Source organism: Myxine glutinosa, unplaced genomic scaffold (assembly GCF_964187855.1).
Source record: "Myxine glutinosa unplaced genomic scaffold, kmMyxGlut1.1 SCAFFOLD_521, whole genome shotgun sequence".
NCBI lineage: Eukaryota > Metazoa > Chordata > Myxini > Myxiniformes > Myxinidae > Myxine > Myxine glutinosa.
In genome coordinates this window covers 1-25,105 of record NW_027616618.1, presented here as the reverse complement: position 1 = coordinate 25,105, position 25,105 = coordinate 1, and the positions used below count along the sequence as shown (strand labels likewise).

Sequence of the window (25,105 nt, the reverse complement as noted above, 5' to 3'; positions counted from 1 at the left end):
AATGGTTCAATGTAGCAATTTTATTTCATTATGATGATGCATACCTTTTAATCAAGTAATTAGGGATTAATCCAACAAAATTCCATTATTATCAACAAACAATGCACTCCATGGAAGAACAGTTCATCTGTCATCATGTCTTCAGGTCACCAACATCGAGTTTAAAATGGGAAAATGTGGGAAGATGTGGGAAGATTATGATTAAAGTGTTTTCAGACCTCGAGTCAAGGTAAGTCAAGCGATTTGGGATGTGAACTATCAGTTAATCATCAAATAATATCACGATCCCTGTACTCCAAGGTTGGAGGTGAAATTAGTCTCGAAACATAAATTAAGGTCTTCAAAGAAAATTTTCAATCATCAATCAAATTATTTAATGTCTTCAGAGAATGAGCGATCTCTGCAGGACTGGACCCAGTGTGTGTTTACGTGATGGAACTTGATGAAGCGATTGAAGTACCAGGAGAGAACAATTTGAGAAAACCAGAGTATCGTTTTCCATACTTCAGAGGATAATCAAAGCTAAGCTCAAACGAATCAAATGTTTAACATCATTGAGGAAGCCACAGATAGTCATACAATTCAAAAATGTATTTTTCTGTAAAAATTTCAAGCAAGGCTAACCCCTGCTCTAGCGGGGAAAATAGCCTTTATACGATCATTCGATATTCTATTCTTCTGTTTCATGAAAGCCTTCACCTGTTTCTCAAAAACAAACTGTCCATGTGGACTGCTTGCACCAGGAGGGATCTGGGCAAGATACAGTGGGGTAACAGCACCTGCTTCAGGTGAGAGTGTAGCTTTTGGACCAGCCATGTCTGTACGCGCCCAGCCTGAGGTACCAAAGGGGTCACAGAGATCATTGAAGACCTTTTAGTTCAAATAAGCAATCCGATAGAATTATAAACACGAGTTAATACAGTCGGACCACCGACATTTGTGGAGGATATGGCCCTGGAAAATGCCGCGAATGACAAATCTGTGAATATGGGGGCATTGTTTCAATGGGGAAAAGAGGGATAGGTTCCTGGCGTTTCCTGATTCATCGCAGAAATTTTTTAAAGTTTAACATGTTGGACTGTGAAGGCACATTGTTAGTTTCATACAAAATGCTTGCAATTTTTTTTTTTAAGAAGCAGAGACACTCCTAGGCTCACCTGATGGAAGCAGGGATTATGATTTCAAGTCAAATCACTGGAAGGAGTGGATGACGCACAAAATATTGAACACACCAAACTCATCCACCCAGTTTTGTCATAACCTGTCCACAACTTTGACATCATGATACATATCGTTTTTGGCCCTATCACTCAATGGTAAAGAATCACTTCAATATCTTGAAAATTCTCGTACCCGGATCTTCACCAAAATCAAATCGATTCATCCTCATCACACACCCAACTTGTCCACCAAGTTTTGTCTGAATCTGTCAACAACTTTGAGACATCCTGGATATATCAGTTTAAGCCCTATCACTCAATAGTGAAGAAAATCATGACATGGGCATTGAGGAAGTTAGGAGTGGAGGAATGGTTGATCAGAGTAGTGGTGGCAATGTACGAGAGAGCACGCACAGCTGTAAGGACGAAGGACGGGAACAGTGGTGAGTTTGAGGTGAAGGTGGGAGTGCATCAGGGGTCGGTACCAAGTCCACTACTATTTGTAGCTGTGATGGAGGTGCTGGCTCGGAACGGAAAGGATGGTTTACCGTGGGAGTTGTTGCATGCAGATGATCTGGTGTTGATTGGGGAGGGTATGGATGGACTGAAGGAGAAGATGAACAAGTGGAAGGAATGTATGGAGAGAAAAGGTCTGAAGGTGAATATCGGAAAAACGAAGGTGATGGCAAGTGGTAAAGCATGTGGTGAGGTGGAAAGAACTGGGAAGTGGCCGTATGCTGTGTGCAGGAAGGGTGTCGGAGTGAATTCCATTCAATGTACAATGTGCGCTGAGTGGGTTCATAAAAAATGTAGTGGCCTGAGAGGCTCATTAACCAGTGTGGCAGCTACATTCAAGTGTAAGGTGTGCACCGAGTGAGCTGCAGATGGAGGAAATGTTGAGTTGGATCTTGGAGACGGCGTGAAACTGGAAGATGTGAAAACATTTTGCGACCGAGGAGACATGCTGAATGGAGGAGGTGGATCAGACTCGGCAACGGTTGCTGGAGTGAGATGTGCATGGAAGAAGTTTCGGGAACTGAGTGGCGTGCTGATGAGGAGGGGAGTGTCGTTGAAGCTGAAGGGAAAAGTGTATTCTGCATGTGTGAGAAGTGTTATGATTTATGGGAGCGAGACATGGGTAATGAACGGAGAGCAGCATCAAAGGCTGGAAAGGGTGGAAATGCGAATGGTTCGGTGGATGTGTGGAGTATCATTGAGAGAGAGGAAGACAAATGATGACTTGTAAAAGATGATGGAAATAGAGCCTGTGATGGATGCTGTGAAGAGAAACAGGTTGAGATGGTTTGGTCATGTGTTGAGGAAGGATGAAAGTGACTGGTTGAGAAGAGTGATGGAAATGAATGCAGAAGGAAGTAGAGGATGGGGAAAACCAAGAAAGACTTGGCTAAAGGTGGTGGAAGAAGAAATGCGGGCAAGGGGGTTAACAAGGGGAGATGCAGAAAATAGGGCAAAATGGAGAAGATTGTCAAGGGGCCCGCAAGGCTAGCCTTCGCTCTAGCAGGGAAAATGGCCTTAAAATGCCTGTTGTTGTTGTTGTTGTTGTACTCAATAGTGAAGAAACTTTTTTTAAATTCTCAGATCCACATTTGGATCTTCACCGAAATAGAATAATTTCGTCTTTGTCACACACCCAACCTGTCCACCAAATTTCGTCCTAATCCGTCCACAACTTTGAGATATTCTGTCCATAAACAAACAGACAGACAGACAGACAGACATTGGTGAAAACATAACCGCCTTCCACCTTTGGTGGCAGAGGTAACAAAATCATATTGGAACAAACATCTTGTAGTCCGAGGTTTCTGAAGTAAAACTTTTGTTTCACTTTCACAAACATTACTGCATTAACACACCTGGACAGAAGCAGTTGATGAGGATGTTATCGTTAGGTCGGGTGTGGCCGATTTCTCGTGCTTGGATGCGTGTCAGGCAGGTCACCCCCACCTTGCTCATGCCGTATGCGCTGTTTGGCCAGCCGTTAGCTTTGTGGTTACCTGCCTGGGTTTCATCCACGGGACAAACAGCATTTAGCGGTGAAGTTTAAATGCAAAGCAGCTATTGTCATTGAAGCCTCATGTAGGCTTAATGGTTAAAGTTGCAAGTTTATACTCTTAAGGTTCTGCGTTGAAGCCCCTGTCATTCTGTTAGACAACACCAGGTGGGTCGACTCAGCCCGACATCCTCCAGAGGTCAGCAAAATGAGTACCAGCTTAATGAGAAGAATGAGCCATTTGAGTATCCTGCCTCATGCTGGAAACCCATCCAGGACTGTACCCACCACCCAAGGAAAAACTGCCCCGGTAGCCCCATGCCCCTTACGGAGCCAAAGGAATGGCTTACTATATTTATTGAGTACCAGCTTCCTGGGATGAATGATCCCGGTGTGTACCCCAATTTAGAATAGGTACACCGTATCCTAGCGCATCATAAGAGGCGACTAAGGGTTGGCGTCAGGAAGGGCATCCGGCCACAAAAACATTGCCTCAAACAGGGAACCATGATTGTCATGGGGCCTGCAAGGCTAACCCCCACTCTAGCGGGGAGAAATGGCCTTAAAAGGAGCATTCATTCATATTCCAACATCTGGAAGATCAACGTACAAGGAGACCGAAACCGTTGAGTTTGGCTCAATCTGACCACAATCTACTTCCTGGTTTGTTGCTTACATACACAAAACATGAAGCCATTTACAGTGACCGACAGACCGTGTATATCAATGATGCGAAATGTGAAAACACAAACACTTCCTGGTCATCTTGAGAATGAATATCCCACTCCTTCCCATGCACACTTCAGTATTTTGTTCGCTTTGTGGTAAAAACAAAAATGACGTATTGACAAGGATGAATCTAGTATGTCACGGAGGTTATCCAACTGAAGGCAGCGGGATTGAGGACTTGGATTCCCACCTAGGCAAACCAACCTGGTCTCAGGTAAACGATAACAAGTCACGAGCAGATGGTGAGAAAAATCAAAATCTTTCATTGATCAAAATCTTCAAGTTTGCCACATTAATCTGCTCACAGACTTCAAGGGCATTGTCCATCTGTTCCAAGGACAGTGGGACAACCATCACGATGTTACCCTTGTACTCTCAATCCTTACTTTTTGATGAGCCTCAATCTTGTATTCAAAATAATAACTATGAGTGTAACAAATTTCACTGGGATTTCTCCATTAGAAATTCCCACTACGGTGAGTGGAGTAAGTTTTGAGCAAATTACTCAATACGATGTTTACGCCAACTCCAAAAGTATTTCTCCACAACTTGAGAACTGCACCAGCGATGATCATATGTTTGGTATCGCATTAAAGTGAGTTTTCTGTGTATTTAGCATATGGAGAAATCTCAAAGGAGTTTCAAACTTCTTATTTTTAACTTCTCCATTCAATGTGGGCAATTGTGTCCAGAACATACCTGTACTGCTTTACAAAGGATGACAGTACCTTTCTGGCATTTTCATCTTTAATGAATACATACCTTTGCATCCTTTATGAACTTCTCCATCAATGTCGCAAGCTCTTCTCGGCTGAGCTCGGGGTCACGGAAACGGTTGGCGAGCTCACGAGAGCACCCACTGAGAGCACGCAGAGCCGATGTGCTGGACACGGTTACAACTCGTGCAGACGGACGCAGCAGTGACATGAATTCATCGCTCGAGCGCAGCGTAGCAAAGAAGTTGGTTCGCAATGTGACCTCGGCTTGCTCACTGAAAGGTGTGGTGTCTGCAACTGCAGGATTCATAAAAATGACGAGTCATATTATTCACCATGGCAAGCCATTACTCATCATCTGAATCATCACAAGGAAGCATGCCATTACTACTGTGCTGTAAACCATATAATTGTACTGTTTAAGTATTACAGAATTTGCTATTCACCAAAGTCAAAGTAGAATGGAGGCAAACAAAGAAGCAACCGCGGACCAACTTGTTTGGAAGAAACTTCCGCAACATGCTTCCGAGGATCATAAGAGGTCCAAGCAGACATTCACTTCATGACAAAAAGGCACCATTATGTGTTGATATAATATTTGTATAAAAATAATATAAAAAATATTAAAATATTTGTAAACGATGACATCAGTCATGTGACATGGTGGCCATCTTGGATTCAAGGAAAAAAATTGAACATTTATATCTTCACAACCGCTTAACCGATCCAAACTCTAATTTACAGATTTTATCTACGCATGAGGAAAATTTATTGAAAATGAATACGTCAGTCACGTAGTATGGTGGCCATTTTGCCTGAAAGCCTGTCATCACTGCTCACAGTTCTAGTTATGTACCTGTTATTGCTTCCTTGTACAGGATGGCCAAGACGTACCGTCTTCAGAAGGTATTCACACTTTGTTGTGTTGCAGCCTGAATTTAAAATGGCTTGCATTGAGATTTGTTTTGTCACTAATCTACACATAATACCCCGCTGTCTTGACACCAAACTGCTTATATTATGGTCTATGGAGACCTTAATGTTCATCACGAAGAATAGTTTGTTTACTCACAGCACTGAGGCTCCTGGTGTCAGTGCATTTAACTTTGCGATGTCACATGACCTTACTCAGATCATCTCAGCTCTGACTGAAATTCCTGATAGAGTTATTGATAACAAGTAACTTCTTGATCTGTTTTTGTGTTCAAATCCTGGAGATTGTACTGCAAAGATTATACCCCCATACCCTCCTCTAGGAAATTCTGATCACGTCAACATCGAAGTTCGGGTTTCTTATTCTTCACCATCAACTGTTGTTCACCCTGTCCATGGAACTGTCTTCTAATATAGCAAGGCTGACTGGAATGCCGTGCATTCTTTTCTTGCCGATGCTCACGGGAACTCAATCCTTTGTCACAACCCATCTGAAGCTGCCAAGGAAATTACTGAGTGGATCTGTATTGGTATGGACCTCTTTATCCCTTCTCGGACCTAAGTGACACCCCTCAGCCACGGTCCACTCCGGCTTGTTCTGCTGATATCGCCCATCGCAATCACCTTTTTCAACAGTATCATCTTGTTGGGTCGAGTGAGGCGCATCATTTGTTTCAACTGGTGAGCAACCACTGTAAACGAGTATTAGAGAATGCTAAGAGACAGTATGCATAATCTGTTTGTGATTCTCTCAAATAAACGGCTCTGGAGATTTTTGGAGAATTACAAACAGCATTCTCAACCGTAATCCATCATCGATTCCTGTCCTCTTCAATGGCCCTGAAGTGTTTACCTCTCGTATTGATAAAGTCAACCTCCTTGCTGAGCATTTTGCTGCAAACTCCACGCTTGAAGACCACGGACATTCATTGCCTGTTTGTCCTTCCTGTCTTCACAGCAGCCGTTCCACTGTCACATCCAGGAAAGTTGCGAAGATTATTCAAAGGCTTCACATTTCAAAATCTACTGGACCAGAAAGAATCCCTGCAATTCCCCTTCTTTAAAGGCTCCGGTGAGAAATCAGATCCATATAACTATCGGCCCGTTAGCCTTCTACCCATTATCAGCAAAGTGTTTGAATCCTTGATAAAACAACAACTCATGACTCATCTGGAAACCCACAATCTCCGAACTGATGTCCAGTATGGCTTTCGACATTCAAGGTCTTCTGATGATGTTCTATACCTAATCACGAAACATGTGCATAGGGCTTTGGATCATTGCAGAGAAGCCAGTGTTGTTGCTCTCAACATCTCAAAGGCTTTTGACGAAGTGTGGCGCAAGGACCTCATCCATAAGCTAAAATAATATGGCAGTTCTGGAAAATTGCTTGATACAATCTCTGACGTCCTTGCAAATCATAAAATTTCTGCGGTGCATGAGGGACAGTCATCTGCTGTACATAAATACTGGTGTGCCTCAGGGGTCTGCGTTAGGTCCAATATTGTTCTTATTATATATCAATGATCTGCCCGATTGTATTCTCTCAAGCATTTATGCAGATGACTCACTGTATACTACCTACCCAGGAACCTCGTCTCCTACCCATGACCATGCCAGTACCACTCTCAATCAGGTCCTAGAGAGTGATAAACTGGGGAAAAGACTGGCTTGTTACTTTCAACCAAAAATACTACCTTGTTGTCTGTGTCTAGTTCAAGAGCACCTTGTTTTCCAACCCTGTCTATGGATTCTTCACCTTTGCAGGAACTCCCCTGTTATCAGTCTGCATGGATTGGATATCAGCTCAAACCCAAGCTGGGAAAAGGACATCTCTGGTATAGCTAAAAGAGCGTCCCAGCATCTTGGCTGCTTGTTTTGTCCTTGGCGATACCTTTCTCAAGCTGCTATGCTCCAACGATACAAGGCCACGATACATCCGGTCATGGAGTATCATTGCCATATTTGGGCTGGTGCTCTGGCCTGTCACCTATCTCTTCTTGACAGAATCCAGCACCGTGCTGTCATTCTGGTGGAACAGGAGTTGGCATCATCCCTGGAGCCTCTCTCAGATCGCACTGTGTTGTTTCCTCGAGCCTTTTCTACAGATATTACCACAGATTGTGCTCCGAGGGTTTATGACAGGTTGTTCCACCTGAGCATACTTTGTCGCTCTGCACATTTGGCGGTTTCTTCTCATCCATACACTATATCTGTCCCAAGAAGTAAGACTACGAGGTATTCTTCTAGTTTTTTTCCCCCGCACAGCATCACTGGAACAATTTACCTGCATCCTACTTTCCCCTCTACCCAAACCTACCTCAATTCAAGAGGAATGCCAATAGATTCCTTCTTTATGTCTCATATCTATACTTTCGTTTGTGTAGCCCTCACCTCGAGTGACCTTAAAGGCTTTGTGGCGGGTGATATCTACAAAACACAAAAAGATCAGTTTAAAAAAAAGAAGTAATTGAATCCATTTTGAATTCAGGATGCAACAACAAAAAGCGAAAAAGGTCAAAGGGAGGCGATTATTCTGCACGCACTCACCTCTGAAGCTGTCTAGCCTGGGTTTAATTCCCAAACCAGCTATAAACTGTCATCCCGGTGTTTCATCGGCAAGGCGATTCAATGTTTGTGAAGTCCCTCGAATGGAAGTTAAACGGGCATCCCGTCTGCTAGCATTGGTTGGTGGATGGTAAAGATCCCATGGTGTCCTCAGCTAATTATGCTACCTGCAGCCGTGTGATGCATACAAAAAAGAATTGCCCCCTTGTGTTTCATTCCCTAAAGCCATTTGCATTATTCACTCGATCAATGCGACTGAGTCGCCAATACGCCTCCGCGTAGTCCCTGCCCGTGACAACGGGTAGATGCCCTCGTTGACTATCCTATAAACAAACAAGCTCGATTAAAGTCCCTTCAGCTTTTCTTAAGTATCACATTTTCCCCAGACAAGACATCGATCGGTGAAGCAGTTTCAGAGAAGGTTTTTTTTATTATTACGGCTTTCAGGCTAATATGGCTGCAAAACCACGAGACATATAACATGAAAAAATGTACACTATGCATATGTATGGGTAGGTGATCATGTTTGTAAAGTTTCGTGTTGATCGGATGAGTTCATTTTTCTATCCAAGATGGCTGCCAAACCACGTGACCTCCAACATCATTTTCAAACGATATGCAGCAATGGTGTTATGTAAACTTATAAAGTTTCGCATCGATAGGGTAATCGGTTTCTGAGACATCATTATTTAATATTTTTCTTCAATCCAATATGGCTGCCTCACAATGTGACCAATGACGTTTTCATTATCAATTTTTAATCGCCATTCCAAGTCGATTACATCCATAAAGTTTCAAGTCAATCACTTTGGTGGTTTGGGAGAAGATGCTTTTTTGAGGTTTTTTTTTTTTTTTTTTTTTTTTGTATACAAGATCGAGGCTCGTGAAAGAGCGAACATTAATCACACAGAAAGACAAACCGACACATAAAACATATAACATCGGGAGCGGTAGACAAGATGGGGAGAGAGGGGGAAGGACACAAACACAACATTTGAGAGCAGGGACCGAGAGACATGGAGACATCGAGAGAACTGTGGGAGGGAGAGGTCTTTGGGGGGGAGGCATGGGAAGGGGGGGGGGGGGGTGGGAGAGGTATAAAACATATGGACACTGCCAAGACTTCCAGGAAAGAAGTTGGAATTTCAAACAATGTGGATCTGGGGTGAATTAGTGGGGGTAGAAAAGATCAAGGTTTTGGATGGGGGAAGATAAGAGATGGTGGTGAACAGCTGTTTTGAAGACCTGGCGGGAGGAGTGTGATTGAAGTGAGTGTGGGAGTTTGTTCCAGAGGCGGGAAAAAAGAGGAATGAAAGAGTGAAGGTGAGCAGAGAGCCGAGATTTCGGCAGTTTAACCATCAGAGGGTGGCTGGCAGATCTTGTGCGACCTGTAGGAATATTTGGGGGACAGAGCACAGAGAGAGCTGGGGGAGCAAGGCCGGAGAGGAGTCGGTAGAAGACAGAAAGACCACCTACCTGCCTGCGGTGAGTGAGTGAAAGGCCCTCAGAGATAGCTTCATCGCGGGAGATTCCAATGATTCTGAAAGCTTTGGATTCAACAGCGTGAAGCCGAGCCAGGTGTGAGGCAGGAGCACCAGCCCATAGGGGAGAACAGTATTCCATTGAGCTGCGGATGAAAGCCTTGTATGTGGTGAGGAGCTCAGGTGTGCCTAGGAAGGACTTCGCACGACGGAGGATGCCCAGTCGGCGACTGGCTTTGGAGGCCAGCTTGGAAATGTGGTTTTCCCAAGAAAGATCATGGCAGATGGTGAGACCCAAAAGCTTGAGCGACAGAACTTCTTGGAGAGGATTGTTGAGAAAGTAGATGGGAGGGTTGTCCAGTCGATCTTTTCGGAGAGACATAGTAAGAGTGTGAGATTTGTCAGGATTGAAAGACATGTTCCACATGTTTGACCAGTCTGTGATTTTGTCCAGGTCTTCAGAGAGTGAGGAGGCTGCAGACTGCCGATCTGAGGGAAGAGGAATGGAGCGGCAGAGTGGAGTCATCAGCAAAGAGATACAGAGGATTTTCCAGAGAGTCGGAGAGATCATTGATAAAAACCAGAAAAAGCACAGGGCCCAGCACACTGCCTTGGGGAACTCCAGCCTGAACGGGAAGGGGAGATGAGAGAAATCCATTCAGGGCCACACGTTGACTACGACCAGAGAGGAAGTCCCCAAGCCATGCATGGAGATTTCCATGGATACCATAGGAGGAGAGTTTGGTGAGCAGAGCTGGGTGCCAGACCATATCGAAGGCACGTGATATGTCAAGGGAGACAGCTCTGATTTCCTGTTTGGCATTGAGGACCTCCATCCATTGTTGAGACAGCAGAAGCAGCATGTCCAGAGTAGAGTGACCTGGTCTGAAACCAAATTGATGATCAGAGATCAAGCCATTGGAGAAGAGGAAAGATTTCATATCCGAAGCAATGATGGATTCCATGACTTTGCTGATAATTGGGAGCAGGCTGATTGGTCTGTAGTTGCAAGGATCTGTTTTTGCACCTTTTTTGTGTAAAGCGGTAATGTTTGCTGATTTCCAGGATGCTGGCAGATGACCTTGAGCAAAAGATAGGGTGAAAAGAACAGAGAGAGGGTGAGAAAGAGCGGCACAGCAGGATTTTAGGACCCGTGGGCTGATGCCATCTGGTCCAGTTGCAGAATCAGAGTCGAGGTTTGACAAAAACTCCTCCACCTTGTCAGGAGAGAAGGTCACAGAGTCCAGGAGCAGTTTGGTTCGACTGGGAAAGGTGGGAACAGAGAGAGATGGGTTTGGGACTAAGGATTTTGAGGCAAACACAGAGTTGAGGCATTCGGCTTTGTCACGTGCGATGTCAACTGTGTGGCCATTTGAGGTAAGGGAGGGGATGGAGGGGGAACAAACACCAGATATGGATTTGACCAGACGCCACCAGGATTTGGAGGAAGGAGACAGGTTTGAGAGTTCATTCTTGAGTGAGGAGAGATAGTGCTTCCTGGCACTCCTGAGGGTAGACACACACTTGTTCCGAGCTTGGTGGAAGGAACTGAGATTTCCTTCAGTTGGATTAGCCTTCCAAGAGGCAAAGGCAAGTTGTTTCAGGGCAACTGCCTCACCACAAGATTCAGTGTACCATGGACGGGAGGAAGGGTAAGACAACTGAAGGCGAGATGGGATAAATCTGTGCATGAGAGAGATCAGTTTGCTTTGGAAGAATTCCCAGGAAGAATTGATGTCAGAGGCAGTGGAGATGGGAGACCAATCCAGACGAATGATGGCTGCTTGAAGACCGTCCCAGTCGGCCTGAGTGAAATGCCAGACTCGTCGACGCTGAGGAGGCTCTCTGAGAATGGCCAGAGAGATGTCCACTTTGACAAGCACATGATCAGAAGAACCGATTGGAGCAGAAGAAGAGCAGCAGACATTAGCAGGGAAGTTAGTCATAACCAAGTCTAGAAGAGAAGATACTCCATTGGCTGAGATCCGGGTCGGGAAATTGACAGATTGTGTCAATCCCAGTGAGTCACAGAAGTCCTTTGCTGAGGTGCCATGACTGGTGAGAGAGGAACCCACACCCAACCAGGTGGCATGATGACAATTGAAGTCACCACATATGAGGAAGAGAGAGTTGGGATGAGTGGATAGAAGTTGGTCCATGTTGTCGGACAGTGAAATGTAGATGGAGTCATCACTGTTTGGGGGACGGTACAGAACACATATGAACAAAAGGTGGGAGCGGAGAGGAAGCCGTATCCAGAGGTACTCCTGGGGGTGAAGAGGAGAGAGGGCAGCGCAAGGAGAGTGAGGAAGAGAGTTTTTGATAAAGATAGCTACCCCACCACCAGGCTGAGGCTCAGGTCTATCATACCGGAGGAGGGAGTAACCAGGAAGAGATATTAAGGAATCAGAGACATCTTGAAGGAGGAAAGTCTCTGTTAAGCAGATCAAGTCTGGATTGTCAGAAGCAACCTGTATGGGGAGATCAGTCAGGTTTGAGCGAAGGCCCCAGATGTTTGAGGTCCATACCGTTAATGAAGAGAGAGGGGAGCATCGGGTACAGGACAGGGGAGGGGAGGAGTAGGGTAAGATGAAGGATGAGAGGGGGAGGTAGGTAGAGCAGTTGTTAGTGTGTCAGCGATTGCAGAAGAGTTCCAAGAAAGGGAAGGATGAGGAGGATGAAAGGTTTGAAGGTGAAGGGATGAGGCACAGTGAGGGGTTGTTTGAGGGGGGGCAGAGGAAAGAAAAAGGTTGGGGGGGTGGAGGTATGAGATAGAAGGGAGACGAAGTGGGGAGGAGGCAGCTTTGAGGAGGAGGGGGGAGGAGGGAGAATTGGAGAGGAATGGTATGGGGGGAGATTTGAATGGGAGGGGTTGGGGGGGAGTTTTGAAGGGGAGGAGTGAGGGGGGAGTTTAGGAGGGGAAGGGCAAGGGGGGAGTTCAGGAGTGGAAGGGCAAGGGGGGAGTTCAGGAGTGGAGGGGCAGGGGGGGATTTTAAGAGTGGCGGGGCAAGGGGGGAGTTTAGGAGTGTAGGTGCAAGGGGAGGGATTTGGATGGGAGGGGCAAGAGAGGAGTTTAGAAAGTGGTTGATTAATGAAAGACGAACATTGAAAACAAATTGGGTTTGTTGTGATTTTCAAGTTAGCAATCCGGTTCAGAATGATGGAGGAGGGATGGAATGAATGTGAATTTAGACCATGTAGTGAGGGAGACGTATAAGATATTGAATTTCTTTTTTTTGAGGTGGAATGAGTTGGAGAGGAAATTGAGAAAAGCCTTTTAAATAGGAAGAAAAACAGCGTGTTGTAAAATACCACTGAGTAAAACACTGAAGGGGAAAGGTTATACATATTTAAATAATATTTAAACAGAACCGTGAACAATCTTATGTGCACAAAAATACCAACAGGGGGAGAGCCGAGAGGGACCACCACGAGTCACGTGAAGGGCAAACGGTGGATGGCAAGGAGTTAATGGGGGCGGGGCGAACAGCACACCTGGACAGAAAATACAGGATGAGTCAACAGTACACGTGGAGAAAGGAAAATAAATGTTTTTGGTTTTTTTTTTTTTTTGTGTGGTTTTTGGGGGTGGGGGGGGGGGGGAGGTGCAGATTTAGAACGTGGGGGGATTTAGAACGTTAGACAGAGTATTATGTTCGGGGTAGAAGGGAAAAAAACTAAGAGCCAAGCAAAACACGATTAAGATAACAAACACCGACGGGGGTACAACTACAAGGCCGCACACGAGGACCAGAACACGATTAAATAATTACAAGTTACAGGAAATTCAAACCAAAAGTAACTATAATCAAAACAATAACGCATGGACGATAAAATAACGAGTTGAAATTTGACAATCTATCTGGGGAAATGGGGGAGAAACACGTGGTCGAAGAACGAACGAACGAACGAATAAGAATGAATAAACGAATGAGAACAGAGAAGGAAATGTTTTTTTTTGGATTTTTTTGAGTTGTGATTTACACAAGGAAGAGGGCTATGGGGTGAAAAGATTGGGAAAACAGAGAACGAAAGTTATTGGATCACAAAAACACGGACCGCTGAGAGAAAAACAAAGCCTCAAGGTTGTACAGTGTTCACTGTACAACTACAAGGCCTCAAAACACGACCCGAATTAACACGATTTTCAATACAGGTATGAAAGATTTGCACCGAAAATCTTCGTCGGGAGACAATATATACACCATAAAATAAATAGTTATAACGAAAATACAAATGGGAACAATTACTTAACTTCGATTTCGATGGATAGCATGGAGAGCTGAGAACAAAAAAATCAGAGGTGTGACGCTTGGTCATTAAATTTTCAGGTTAAATCCAATATGGCTGCCAAACAATGCGACCGATGATGCCATAAAATTAATATTTCTTTAGAAATGGTTCATAAATCATGTGCATGTAATTTCTGATTTTTAGGATAAGGCATTGATTAAAACATTTATGCCAAGTATACCACTTCACCGACAATGTCATCATTATAATGCCTTTGTTCCCCATTTGGAGCACTTGACAATGTGCCAAATTTCACATTTTTCCATTCAGCAGTTTGAGATTTTTTTTTTAATTATTTGCGTTTAATCTAAGATGGCTGCCATACTACGTGACCTATGATGTCACAATAATCATAAAAACCTTCTGCATGGGTGTTCCTCCTACCTTAAAAGTGTCATCTCAATCAGAGATGTGGTTGCTGAGAAAAACGAGGTGTATCCCGTACGGAAGGGCAGAACGACATACGAACGGACAACCCAAAAACAAAACGTCTCTGGCTACCTTCGGGGGCAGAGGCATAAATATACCTGGTCTTATGAGCGAGTTCTGGTTGTCGTCGTTCTCCTGGGGTGATCCAGAAAGGCCTATTGAGGGATAGTTGCCCATGGTTCTCAACACTCAGATGGAGCACGTCAGGCTCGCTTGGACTAATTTGCATAAAACAAGCGACGCCTAATCGGTGTGACGCTTGGTCATTTGGGATTTCCAATCCGTACGGTATTGAGACACTAGGCGAGTGATCCAGCGGGGAAGGTCCCGAAATGGTTGACCATGATGGTCGCATTGAAGCGACTCACCGGATTCAAACCAGGCAAATGGGACAACAATATATATTTATCCATTCGTAATGTTTCCTGCAAATGTCTCCCAGTTTCTCTTCAATCTAAAACAAGGTACATTTCCTATTCCCATGAAGCTAACAATCATCACTCAGCATCCATTCAACTGGCCAGGCCTTCAATGACTCTGAGGCGAACACTTAAGTGTTCGACAGCAATCGTTAAGACTCACCCTTGTATGCAATGGCAGCATTATTGATGAGGACGTCGAGACCACCATATTCATCTGACAAATGCTTTGCTAGGCACTTCACACTGGAGTCATCCGTGATGTCCAGCTGGTGAAACTTGATCTTGGTAGCGGGTCCTGCAAGGCTGGCCACTTTATCCACGGCCTCATGGCCCAGCTGTTCATTGCATGCGGTCAAGATCACAACCCCATCAAAGGTTTTTGCGAGACCTTGCACAATTGCAAACCCAATGCCTTTGTTTGCTCCAGTCACAACTGCCACACGCTGAGCTGCCATGGCTGTAAAAACGAACGTAAACACAAATTACAAGAGGTTTTCATTTCTAGTTGAGCTGAGAACGTGGAACACGACCCCAATAATTCGATCCTTTCTGTATATCCACATTAATGGTATTTCAAAGCCTCCACTAACGATATCTAGTGAATCTGCACAGGTAACTGCATTTAACACGTTGAAATCTATTAACCATTTCGGGGTGGAGGTTAGAAATATGGCCAAATTGGCCTTGTTTTGATCAATTCTCAACTGATTCTCAATATTAAGGTATCAGGAGATTTGTATTGAAAATAACTTTCAACAGATATCAAACACACCGAAGGATCGGAACATCCCTAGTCATCTCTTCCACCGAAGCTGGACGTAGGATATGTTTTCACCTCTGTCTGTCTGTCTGTCCGTGAGCAGGATAACTCAAAAAAGCTATCAGCAGATTCGGACAAAACTTAGTGGTGAAACAACCTGTGTTGGATGTGTGACAAGGATGAATCGATTTGATTTTGATGAAGACCCGGATACAAGAATCCTTACTGTATTTCACAGAGTGGTGTGTGTGTGTCGCACTACTCCACCTACAGTTGTTCTGGCCCGATTACATCCAGACTTGCTACATAGGATCAGCATAACTTTTAAAGTTAGGTGCAGTATTCCTGTCCCCATGTTTTCCCATGCAGTCAAGTGTTTTGAATTCTAAGCAGTGGGCATGTTTTTCCTTCATGTATGTAACCCGGGTTATTATTCCGTCCCCCGCGCAGCTATGTGTGTAGGTGTGTGTCCGGCCATAACTTTAACCATTTGAGCTTTTGTCATCAAATTTTCCAACAAAGCTTTATGAGAATATGGAGACAAATAATTGTCAAAAGGTCAAAAGTCAGCATCACCAAAAAATCATCAATTTTCATCCAATTGACCTGAAATCGTAATTTACCATTTGAGCTTTGCAATCAAATTTTCACCTAAAATCATCAATTTTCATGCAATTTTTCTTGCACAATGGCAAAAAATTTCACCTAAAATCATCAATTTTCATGCAATTTTTCTTAAGTTTTAAGAATTTACATATTGCCTCACCATATTTGTTGACGAATCAAAAGCTAGAAACAGATTGTTTCTTTTAGATGAAAAGGTCAGAGGTCAAGGCTGCATAAAATCACAAATTTTCATCCTATTGACCTGAAATTTTAAGAATTTGCCTATTGGGTCACTGAATGGGTTCACCAATCAAAAGCTAGAAGCTGATTGTTTTTTGTTTTTTTAAGCATTAGCTCAAAGGTCAAGGCTGCATAAATCAATTTTTTGAACTGTCGTGTTCAGCATACAGAGGAAGAAGAAGATGTAAATATGAAGCGGATGCAGATGGGCTTTGCATTTTAAAATGCTTTTTCATTTAAAAATTTATTTATTTATTCGGGAGCGATTGAGGGAGCTTTCAATCACCTGTACAATGCCCAGATAAAGGTATGTGTCAGCAGAACATGTTGCATGCTTTCACTTCCTTGGAACAAGATCGCTCCCCCTTGGGCGGATACTCTCAATTTTACACTATGTGATTTTCACCATTGAGAGATGGGGGCCAAAAACAATATCTATCACGATATATCAAAAAGTGTGCATGGATTTTGACAAATCTTGGTGGATGAGTTGGTCAGGTGAGAAGAACAAATCGATTCGATTTTGTTCAGGTCCAGAGCGAGATCAATTCTCAGTGGAATATCAAACGTAAACTGATCAGCTTCGTAGAGGTATGCTCTTACACCTCTACAGAGCTCTGCAGTTCTACAGTAGTTTGGCCAATGTTCTTGGTAACGTTGTAAACCAAAATGTCTGCCAAAGTTCAGGGACAGGAATTAGAAATGTCATCATAATCGAGATAAATTCTCAATGAATCATGCAAATTAAGATTTCATTAAATTTGTATTGATATCTCAAACAATGTCCAGTATTACAGTAGGAAGATTAGAACGTCACTCAGTGGAGAGCATACGTCCGCCTGGTTGGCCATATCACTCAATGGTGAAGAATCACTTTTAAAATTATCCGAGCTGGATCCAGATTCGGATCTTCACCAAAATCGAATCGATTCTTCCTCGTCACACACCCAACCGGTCCACCAACTTTCGTCCAAATCCATCCATAACTTTTTGAGATATCCTGCTATGTATTGTTTTTGGCCCTGTCTCTCAATAGTGAAGAATCACAAAAAAATTCTAGTATCCGGATCCGAATCCGGATCTTCACCAAAATCGAATCGATTCTTCATTGTCACATACCCAACCGGTCCACCAAGTTTCGTCCGAATCCGTCCACAACTTTTTGAGATATTCTGTTCACAAACGGACAAACAAACAGGGGTGAAAACATAACCTCCATCCATCTTTGGTGGCGGAGTTGATGATCATAATTGTGCTCACATAGATAAGGTCTTGTGACTGCTCCCAAAAAATAATGAGTTGAGGAAGGTTTGTTGGTCCGTAATAAGTCTCCTACATTTTCTGTCGAGCATCAACGAAACTGTAACCAGGCCGTTTGTTTTTATTTAAAGTGAAATAATCTAATCGTATTGGACAAGTTCATTTTCTGTAAGGAACCTCGATCCAACTCACAGCCAACCAACCACCATATTCATTGCTTAAAAGGATGTGAAGGGATCGCCAAGGCTATTGGGTGCAGAACGGTATTAGTAGGCCTACCGTGTACCTGAAATCGATTCGAGAACAGAATGACCGATAAATCATTGACCTTTAACCTCCTCGTAGGGTCTGTGATGAGGTCTCGGTCTCCTCGTCGTCATTGGATCCATGATGAGAGACCCCCGTGGTCTCGTCAAGCCGGGTTCACACAGTCCATGGTTCCATTCCTGGCTTTAAAAATTCGGATCCCATTCCTTCCCTTCGAGAGTTTGTCTGTTTCTTAATAATAATAATAATAATAATAATAATAATAATAAAATTGATTAAAGCAATTGTGCAGTCCCAGTCTTGGCTCCTTTCACGTATAGGTGTGTTTTTCTCCTCTCGGATAAACGCTGTGCCATATTGGTGCCCCCGGGATCATGGCCGATAAACGCTGTGCACGTCCACCGTCCACCAGGATTTCACATGAAAAACACCTTTATAGTTTATATCAAAAACAATTTCCATCTCCGACAAATCTCATGAAAAAATACAAATCTAGGTCAATTAAATAGGCCGATACTAAATAATAACGCACTCAAGTTAAAAAACAAGAAAAACCATTCCTTTCTTGCCTTACTCCGTCTTCACCAACCGACTGACTTCGTACAAAATGTACTTGCGTTTGCCGTGCCAATAACACCACCATGTATAATGAACACCTCCAGTGATTAATCCATTTATTTGCTTCCTGGATATATTAAAAAATACAACTCACCGCACTTTAAAGATCTCCAACGAAAAAGATCGAAACACTCATTGCATTCTCACCTTATATTTTCACCTCACCAGTCGATCGACCAATTGCCAAAAGAGCTCCCGATGACGTCACTTCGTTGCTGACACCGGGAAACTAAAAACGCCGTGGAACATAAACATTGCTGATGATGCATGTAAGATCTCATTTATTTACGATGCATTGTTGGCTATTATTGATTGAGGTTTAGCCCCATTAAAGGCAGCGTCTCCGTGAGCTATATGTGGGTGGCCCAACTATCGGGGTGCCACCGTCTCGATGGTCCGAAGGCCCGATGGTCCGAACGGTTGAATTCGGGCCTTTGGGCTTTGGGACCATTGGGCCTTTGAACTATTTTTCGAAGACCCTATGGTTTTTCGAATTCAACCTTTCGGACCATAGTGTGGTGTGCATTGCATACATCAACATAAGATTGGATGTTTGGAGTGGTTACAGGAAAACTTGACAAAAGAAGAAGATTGGATGAATTTACCTTGAGCTAAATTTTTACAATTTTATACAAACATATTCTCAGGCAATACGTATTTACAGAATTGTAAAAAAAAAAATTCAAACCGAAAAACAATGAAAATATAATTAGAGTAAAAAAGAAATGTTGACATTTATATGAAGCTAAACAGAGAATCTTGCTATAATTCACCAAATGTCTGTCTGTCTGTTCCCAGGTACCGCAAAAACGGCTGAACCGATCGCAACAAAATTTTGGGTGGGTAATCCTGGGACCCCCTGGAGTAAAATAGGCTTGGTTGTTTTTCCATTTTCCCCCCATTTTTTCCCCAATTTTTCCAATTTTCCAGTTTTTCCAAACACGATGGAATAATATTTACAGATATGAACAGTTATGTGGCTTTTATTGAAATTCTACAAATACTGTTTAGATTTTGCTGATTTGCATGTGATATGATTTAACGGATGTTCATATAAATCGTTAAAAAATAAAAAAAAAGCCTTCAATTTCTGATATTTTGCCTTTTCATTTGGGCCTCCCAATTGAAGCCCCGCCCGCAGGGCGGGTACCGTTGCTAGTTATTATCATGTAAGAAGTGACGAGTGCTTTGGAGTTAAACTGCTCTTAAAGGCCAAAGTGATTTCAGAAATTGCGAAACAAAGGGGACAAATATGTGGAGCACATTGAACTCAGATGTCCCCTTAGCACTTTTGCGAAGTTTCATCGTATTAATGAACAAAAAAGCAAACCGTTCTGCTGTTATTTGATGATCAGCTAATTATCTTCAAAACACTTGAAATGAAATTGGAGAAATGTGTTTTGTTTAGAAATAAATGATGTCACAAAACGTTCTGATGTTCTGATGAACTTGAAGGTCAGAAAAGCGACTGGTCCTGATCGTATCAGCCCCGGCTTGCTGCGGGTTTGTGCTGATGAACTGTCGCCCATTTTAACTTTTCATTTCAACTGGTCACTTTGTCCCATGTTTAAAAAAAGTCCAAAACAAGTACAGATATAACAATAACATATCCTCCAGCTCGCGACTTTGCCGGGGAGACTTTGACGCCCGGCGATGCTGCCGTGCAGCACTTAGAGACGGTATTAAGAGGTACAGGTGTACAATAATTGATTAATTGCATAATTAAAATAAATAAATAATAATCGTAAAATAATTAATTTCTTCATCAATTAGCTAATAACATACCTAAACCACCAGTGTTTCATCCGAAGCTGCAACTTTTTGAAAATTAGTTAAATAATTAATTTGTTGATTTTTTTTAAAATAGTTCATTATTTGATTAATCAATGAGTAATTAATCGATTCATTGATTAATCAATATATCAAAAATATAGTTTACAGCCAAATCACCTGGTCACTGTCATCTCCAAATATCAGCTTCCCAACTCAAAAGATACCTGAGATATTGCACAGATGAGAAAGAAAATAAATAAGTACTTAATAAATCGATAATAATTAAGCAATTAATCAATTAATTGATTTTTTTTAAAATATACATATATATATATATATATATAATATATACATAAAACCGTTTTTGCAAAAGCGCGTGATCATTATTTTGCGAAAATTTCAGCTTCCGAGCTCAAAGGATAGCTGGGATATCGCCCGGACAAACAAGAAAAATAAAATAAAAAACCAGAGTGAAAACTGAGTACTCCTTTTCAGCGCGCATTATTGCCGGACCCCCTTCGTGCCCAGCGATGACGTCATGCAGCGCCTGGAGATACTATAGGAAAGAAGCGGTGCACAATTATCCCTGTGTCAAAGCATTCCCCAGTGAGTTGCCTAAATGATAACACACCAGTTGCGCTCACATCCATCATTATGAAATCTTTTGAACGTCTAGTTTTGCGGTACCTGAAATCTGTTCTTCCTGCTTCACTTAACCCTTATCTGTTTGCCTATCGCTGTAATCATTCAGTTGTTGGTGCTATATCACTCACTCTCCATCACATGTTAAACCATCTCGATTCTAGATAAACGTACATCCACCTATGCTAGGTTACTTGTCTTGGATTTCAGTTCTGCGTTCAATACCATTTCACCTCACAAACTTTATTTTAAACTTGATGCACTTGGTCTTGATTGTTCGATTTGTAACTGGATTTGGGATTTTCTTATAGACAGACCACAGGTGGTCAAAATTGGTTCCAACATTTCTCAGACTATCACCCTGAACACTGGAGCACCTCAGAGCTGTGGTTTATCCCAGATGTTATATTCATTGTTCACTCATGATTGTGTCGCATCATCTGATAGCTCGCTGGTGCTGAAATTTGCAGATGACACGACCGTTGCTGGCCTGATTCTCAATAGTGATGAAAGTGATTACCATAATCAAGTCGAAAAACTTGTGGAATGGTGTTCTTTAAACAATCTCGAACTAACCATCGTAAAGACAAAGGAAACAAGAAAAAGAGCAATCAGAGATTGCAAACCCTCGTCAGGATGTATTTTCAGTGGTTTTTAAGGCTTTTGTGTTATAACAAATATGGCGGCCGAACCACGTGACCGATGACGTCATCATTATTTTTTTCTAAACTAATTTATTCCAAGATTATGCTCAAGAAATGGTGAAATTTGAAGCTTTGTACTTGTCCAATTATGACGTCATAATGGAGGCACCTATGACATCATCATTCACATATTTTATTCCCCATGGAGAGTTCTTTACAATGAGCCATGTCTCAATTTTTTCGATTCAGTGCTTTCAGAGATGTGGAGGTGCAAAGTTTTTCGTTTTTTCCAAGATGGCGGCCGAAACACGTGACCGATGACGTCATCTTTTTCTTTGTTTTCTCCACCAGTTTATGCCGACATGGCGTGCAAGAAATTTCTTCTTGATAGGATGAAGTTTTGTACTTGTCGAATTATGACGTCATAATGGAGGCACCTATGACATCATCATTAACATATTTTATTCCCCATGGAGAGTTATTTACAATGAGCCATGTCTGAGCCATTATTAAACCAACAAAAGGTCATGTCAGGTAAAAATGTGGAAACTTCAGAATATAAAGGGATTTTAATCAAACTTGGTGAATGTATGACGATGTAAGCATCAACAGATTTTGGGGTCACAGGTCATGTTAAGTAAAAAATGACTTAGTTACCACGATAATGGCTGAAGGGATCAAAGTTAAATCAATCTCGTGTACATGCTGGACTACCTTCTGAACACACTCCAATCTGTCTCTACCTGATCCACATTGAGGAACCTGATGTCATGTGATCTTTCCTTACACAGAGCTGGCTCTATCATCAAGAGAAATGCACAATGAATGGTTCAATGTAACAATTGTATTTCATTATGATGATGCATACCTTTTAATCAAATAATTAGGGATTAATCCAACAAAATTCCATTATTATCAACAAACAATGCACTCCATGGAAGAACAGTTCATCTGTCATCATGTCTTCAGGTCACCAACATCGAGTTTAAAATGGGAAAATGTGGGAAGATGTGGGAAGATTATGATTAAAGTGTTTTCAGACCTCGAATCAGGTTCACCAACCGACTGACTTAGTGACAGTACAAAATGTACTTCCGCTTGCCGTACCAATAACACCACCATGTATAATGAACACCTCCAGTGATTAATCCATTTATTTGCTTCCTGAATATATTAAAAAATACAACTCACCGCACTTTAAAGATCTCCAACGAAAAAGATCGAAACACTCATTGCATTCTCACCTTATATTTTCACCTCACCAGTCGATCGACCAATTACTGCAAAAACAGCTCCCGATGACGTCACTTCGTTGCTGACACCGGGAGACAAACAACGCCGTGGAACACAAACATTGCCGATGATGCACATAAGATCTCATTTATTTACGATGCATTGTTGGCTATTATTGATTGAGGTTTAGCCCCATTAAAGGCAGCGTCTCCGTGAGCTATATGTGGGTGGCCCAACTGTCGGGGTGCCACCAGGTTACATCTTCGTTTTTTTCTCTGTGCCTTCGAAATAAAAGGCTGTACATTTTTGTTGTTACTTTCAAACCTTTTCGGGTACGTCTTTCCCCCATTGGCCTCGCATCATCCGAGACCGAATTTGGGTTGAATCAGGTCCATAAATCACGTGAGGTAACGCCGCTTTCCACACCGTGCAAATCCGCTCGGCGCGCAATAAGGTGTGTGAAAGCGAGGGTTCGATCCCCGAGCTCTTTGGTCGCGTGTCTTGAAGGTATTTGGGATTAATTGACCAGCAAACTCTTCGGCGCATGGCTGGGAGGTTGGCGATCGGAATTGCTTGGCAATCCGTCAATCACGGGCGAAGTCGTGGTCGGCGGCCTCGGTGGAACCGGAGTTTGAGGGGGACCTTTAGAGTTAAACTGCTGTTAAAGGCCAAAGTGGTTTCAGAAATTGTGAAACAAAGGGTAGAAATGAGATGGGGATGAGATTATGTAAATCATCTCAAATCAGCCTCTCAGCCTCTCTCTGATGATGATGATGTGAATGAAGTTTATGATGATGATGATGATGATGTGGATGATGTGAATCAGCCTCTCTCACACCATCTCATGATTCACATCTCTTCACACTACTCAGTATAAGTTAGGGATATTGTGGGAGTGAGTTTATTTTTTTTATCGGGGTTAGGGTTATGGTATTGAAATCAAGAATGCTGTGTTTTTGCACACTCATTAATAACCATAGAATTAGGACCAACAACTTTTTTCAACATAATTAATACACAAAATCAACCACACCGAAGAACCTGCCAATATCCCTAACTTATTGTGAGTAGTGCAGAGCACATTGAACTCACATGTCCCCTTAGCACTTTTGCGAAGTTTCATCGTATTAATGAACAAAAAAGCAAACCGTTCTGCTGTTATTTGATGATCAGCTAATTATCTTCAAAACACTTGAAATGAAATTGGAGAAATGTGTTTTGTTTAGAAATAAATGATGTCACAAAATGTTCTGATGTTCTGATGAACTTGCAGAACTTGATGTTCTGATGATGTTCCTGATCGTATCAGCCCCGGCTTGCTGCGGGTTTGTGCTGATGAACTGTCGCCCATTTTAACTTTTCATTTCAACTGGTCACTTTGTCCCATGTTTTTAAAAAGTCCAAAACAAGTACAAATACAACAATAACATATCCTCCAGCTCGCGACTTTGCCGGGGAGACTTTGACGGCCGGGCGATGCTGCCGTGCAGCACATAGAGACGGTATTAGGAGGTACAGGTGTACAATAATTGATTAATTGCATAATTTAAAAAAATAAATAATAATCGTAAAATAATTAATTTCTACATCAATTAGCTAATAACATACCTAAACCACCAGTGTTTCATCCGAAGCTGTAACTTTTTGAAAATGAGTTAAATAATTAATTTGTTGATTTTTTTTAAAATAGTTCATTATTTGATTAATCAATGAGTAATTAATGGATTCATTGATTAATCAATAAATCAAAAATATCCTTTACAGCCAAATCACCTGGTCACTGTCATCTCCAAATATCAGCTTCCCAACTCAAAAGATACCTGAGATATTGCAGATGAGAAAGAAAATAAATAAGTGATTAATAATGAAAAATAAATAAATAGTAATGGTGAAATAATAAAATGATTAATCATTTGGCTAATAGAATACCGAAACACAACCATTTCATCCCAATCTGTAACTTTAAAAAAATTAATGAAATAATGAATTGATTAATCGATGAATAAAAAAATACCCTTTGCAGCCAAATCATTTGGTCATTCTCACATCCAAATATCAGCTTTCAAATTCAAAAGGTGCCTGAGATATTGCCCAGATGAGAAAGAAAATAAATAAATACTTAATAAATAGATAATAATTAAGTAATTAATCAATTAATTGATATATATATATATATATCAATACCCTCCACCCACCCCCCCCCTTCCCACGCCTCCTCCCCCCAAGCCCTCTCCCTTCCACACATCTCCCTGCTCTCAAATGTTGTGTTTGTGTGCTTCCCCTTCTCTCCCCATCTTGTTTTCCGCTCCCTCTTTTTGTG

At 42.2% G+C, this 25,105-nt stretch overlaps 1 protein-coding gene across 3 annotated transcripts; it reads right to left on the bottom strand.

The window, feature by feature from the left end:
- Positions 1-22,840, bottom strand: LOC144889002 (carbonyl reductase [NADPH] 1-like). 3 transcript variants are annotated; one of them, XM_078768808.1, is made up of 5 exons: positions 22,797-22,840; positions 14,903-15,199; positions 4,663-4,913; positions 3,035-3,179; positions 1-833 (listed from the first exon to the last, which is right to left on the bottom strand). In XM_078768808.1, exons 2-5 carry the CDS (start codon positions 15,195-15,197, stop codon positions 610-612), a joined length of 915 nt encoding a protein of 304 aa, XP_078624934.1. In that variant the 5' UTR covers positions 15,198-15,199; positions 22,797-22,840; the 3' UTR covers positions 1-609. The 3 variants fall into 3 exon arrangements, with proteins under 3 accessions (XP_078624934.1, XP_078624932.1, XP_078624933.1); XM_078768806.1 differs by lacking the exon at positions 22,797-22,840 and adding an exon at positions 18,641-18,726; XM_078768807.1 differs by lacking the exon at positions 22,797-22,840 and adding an exon at positions 18,588-18,651.
- Between the last annotated feature and the right edge of the window lie 2,265 nt (positions 22,841-25,105).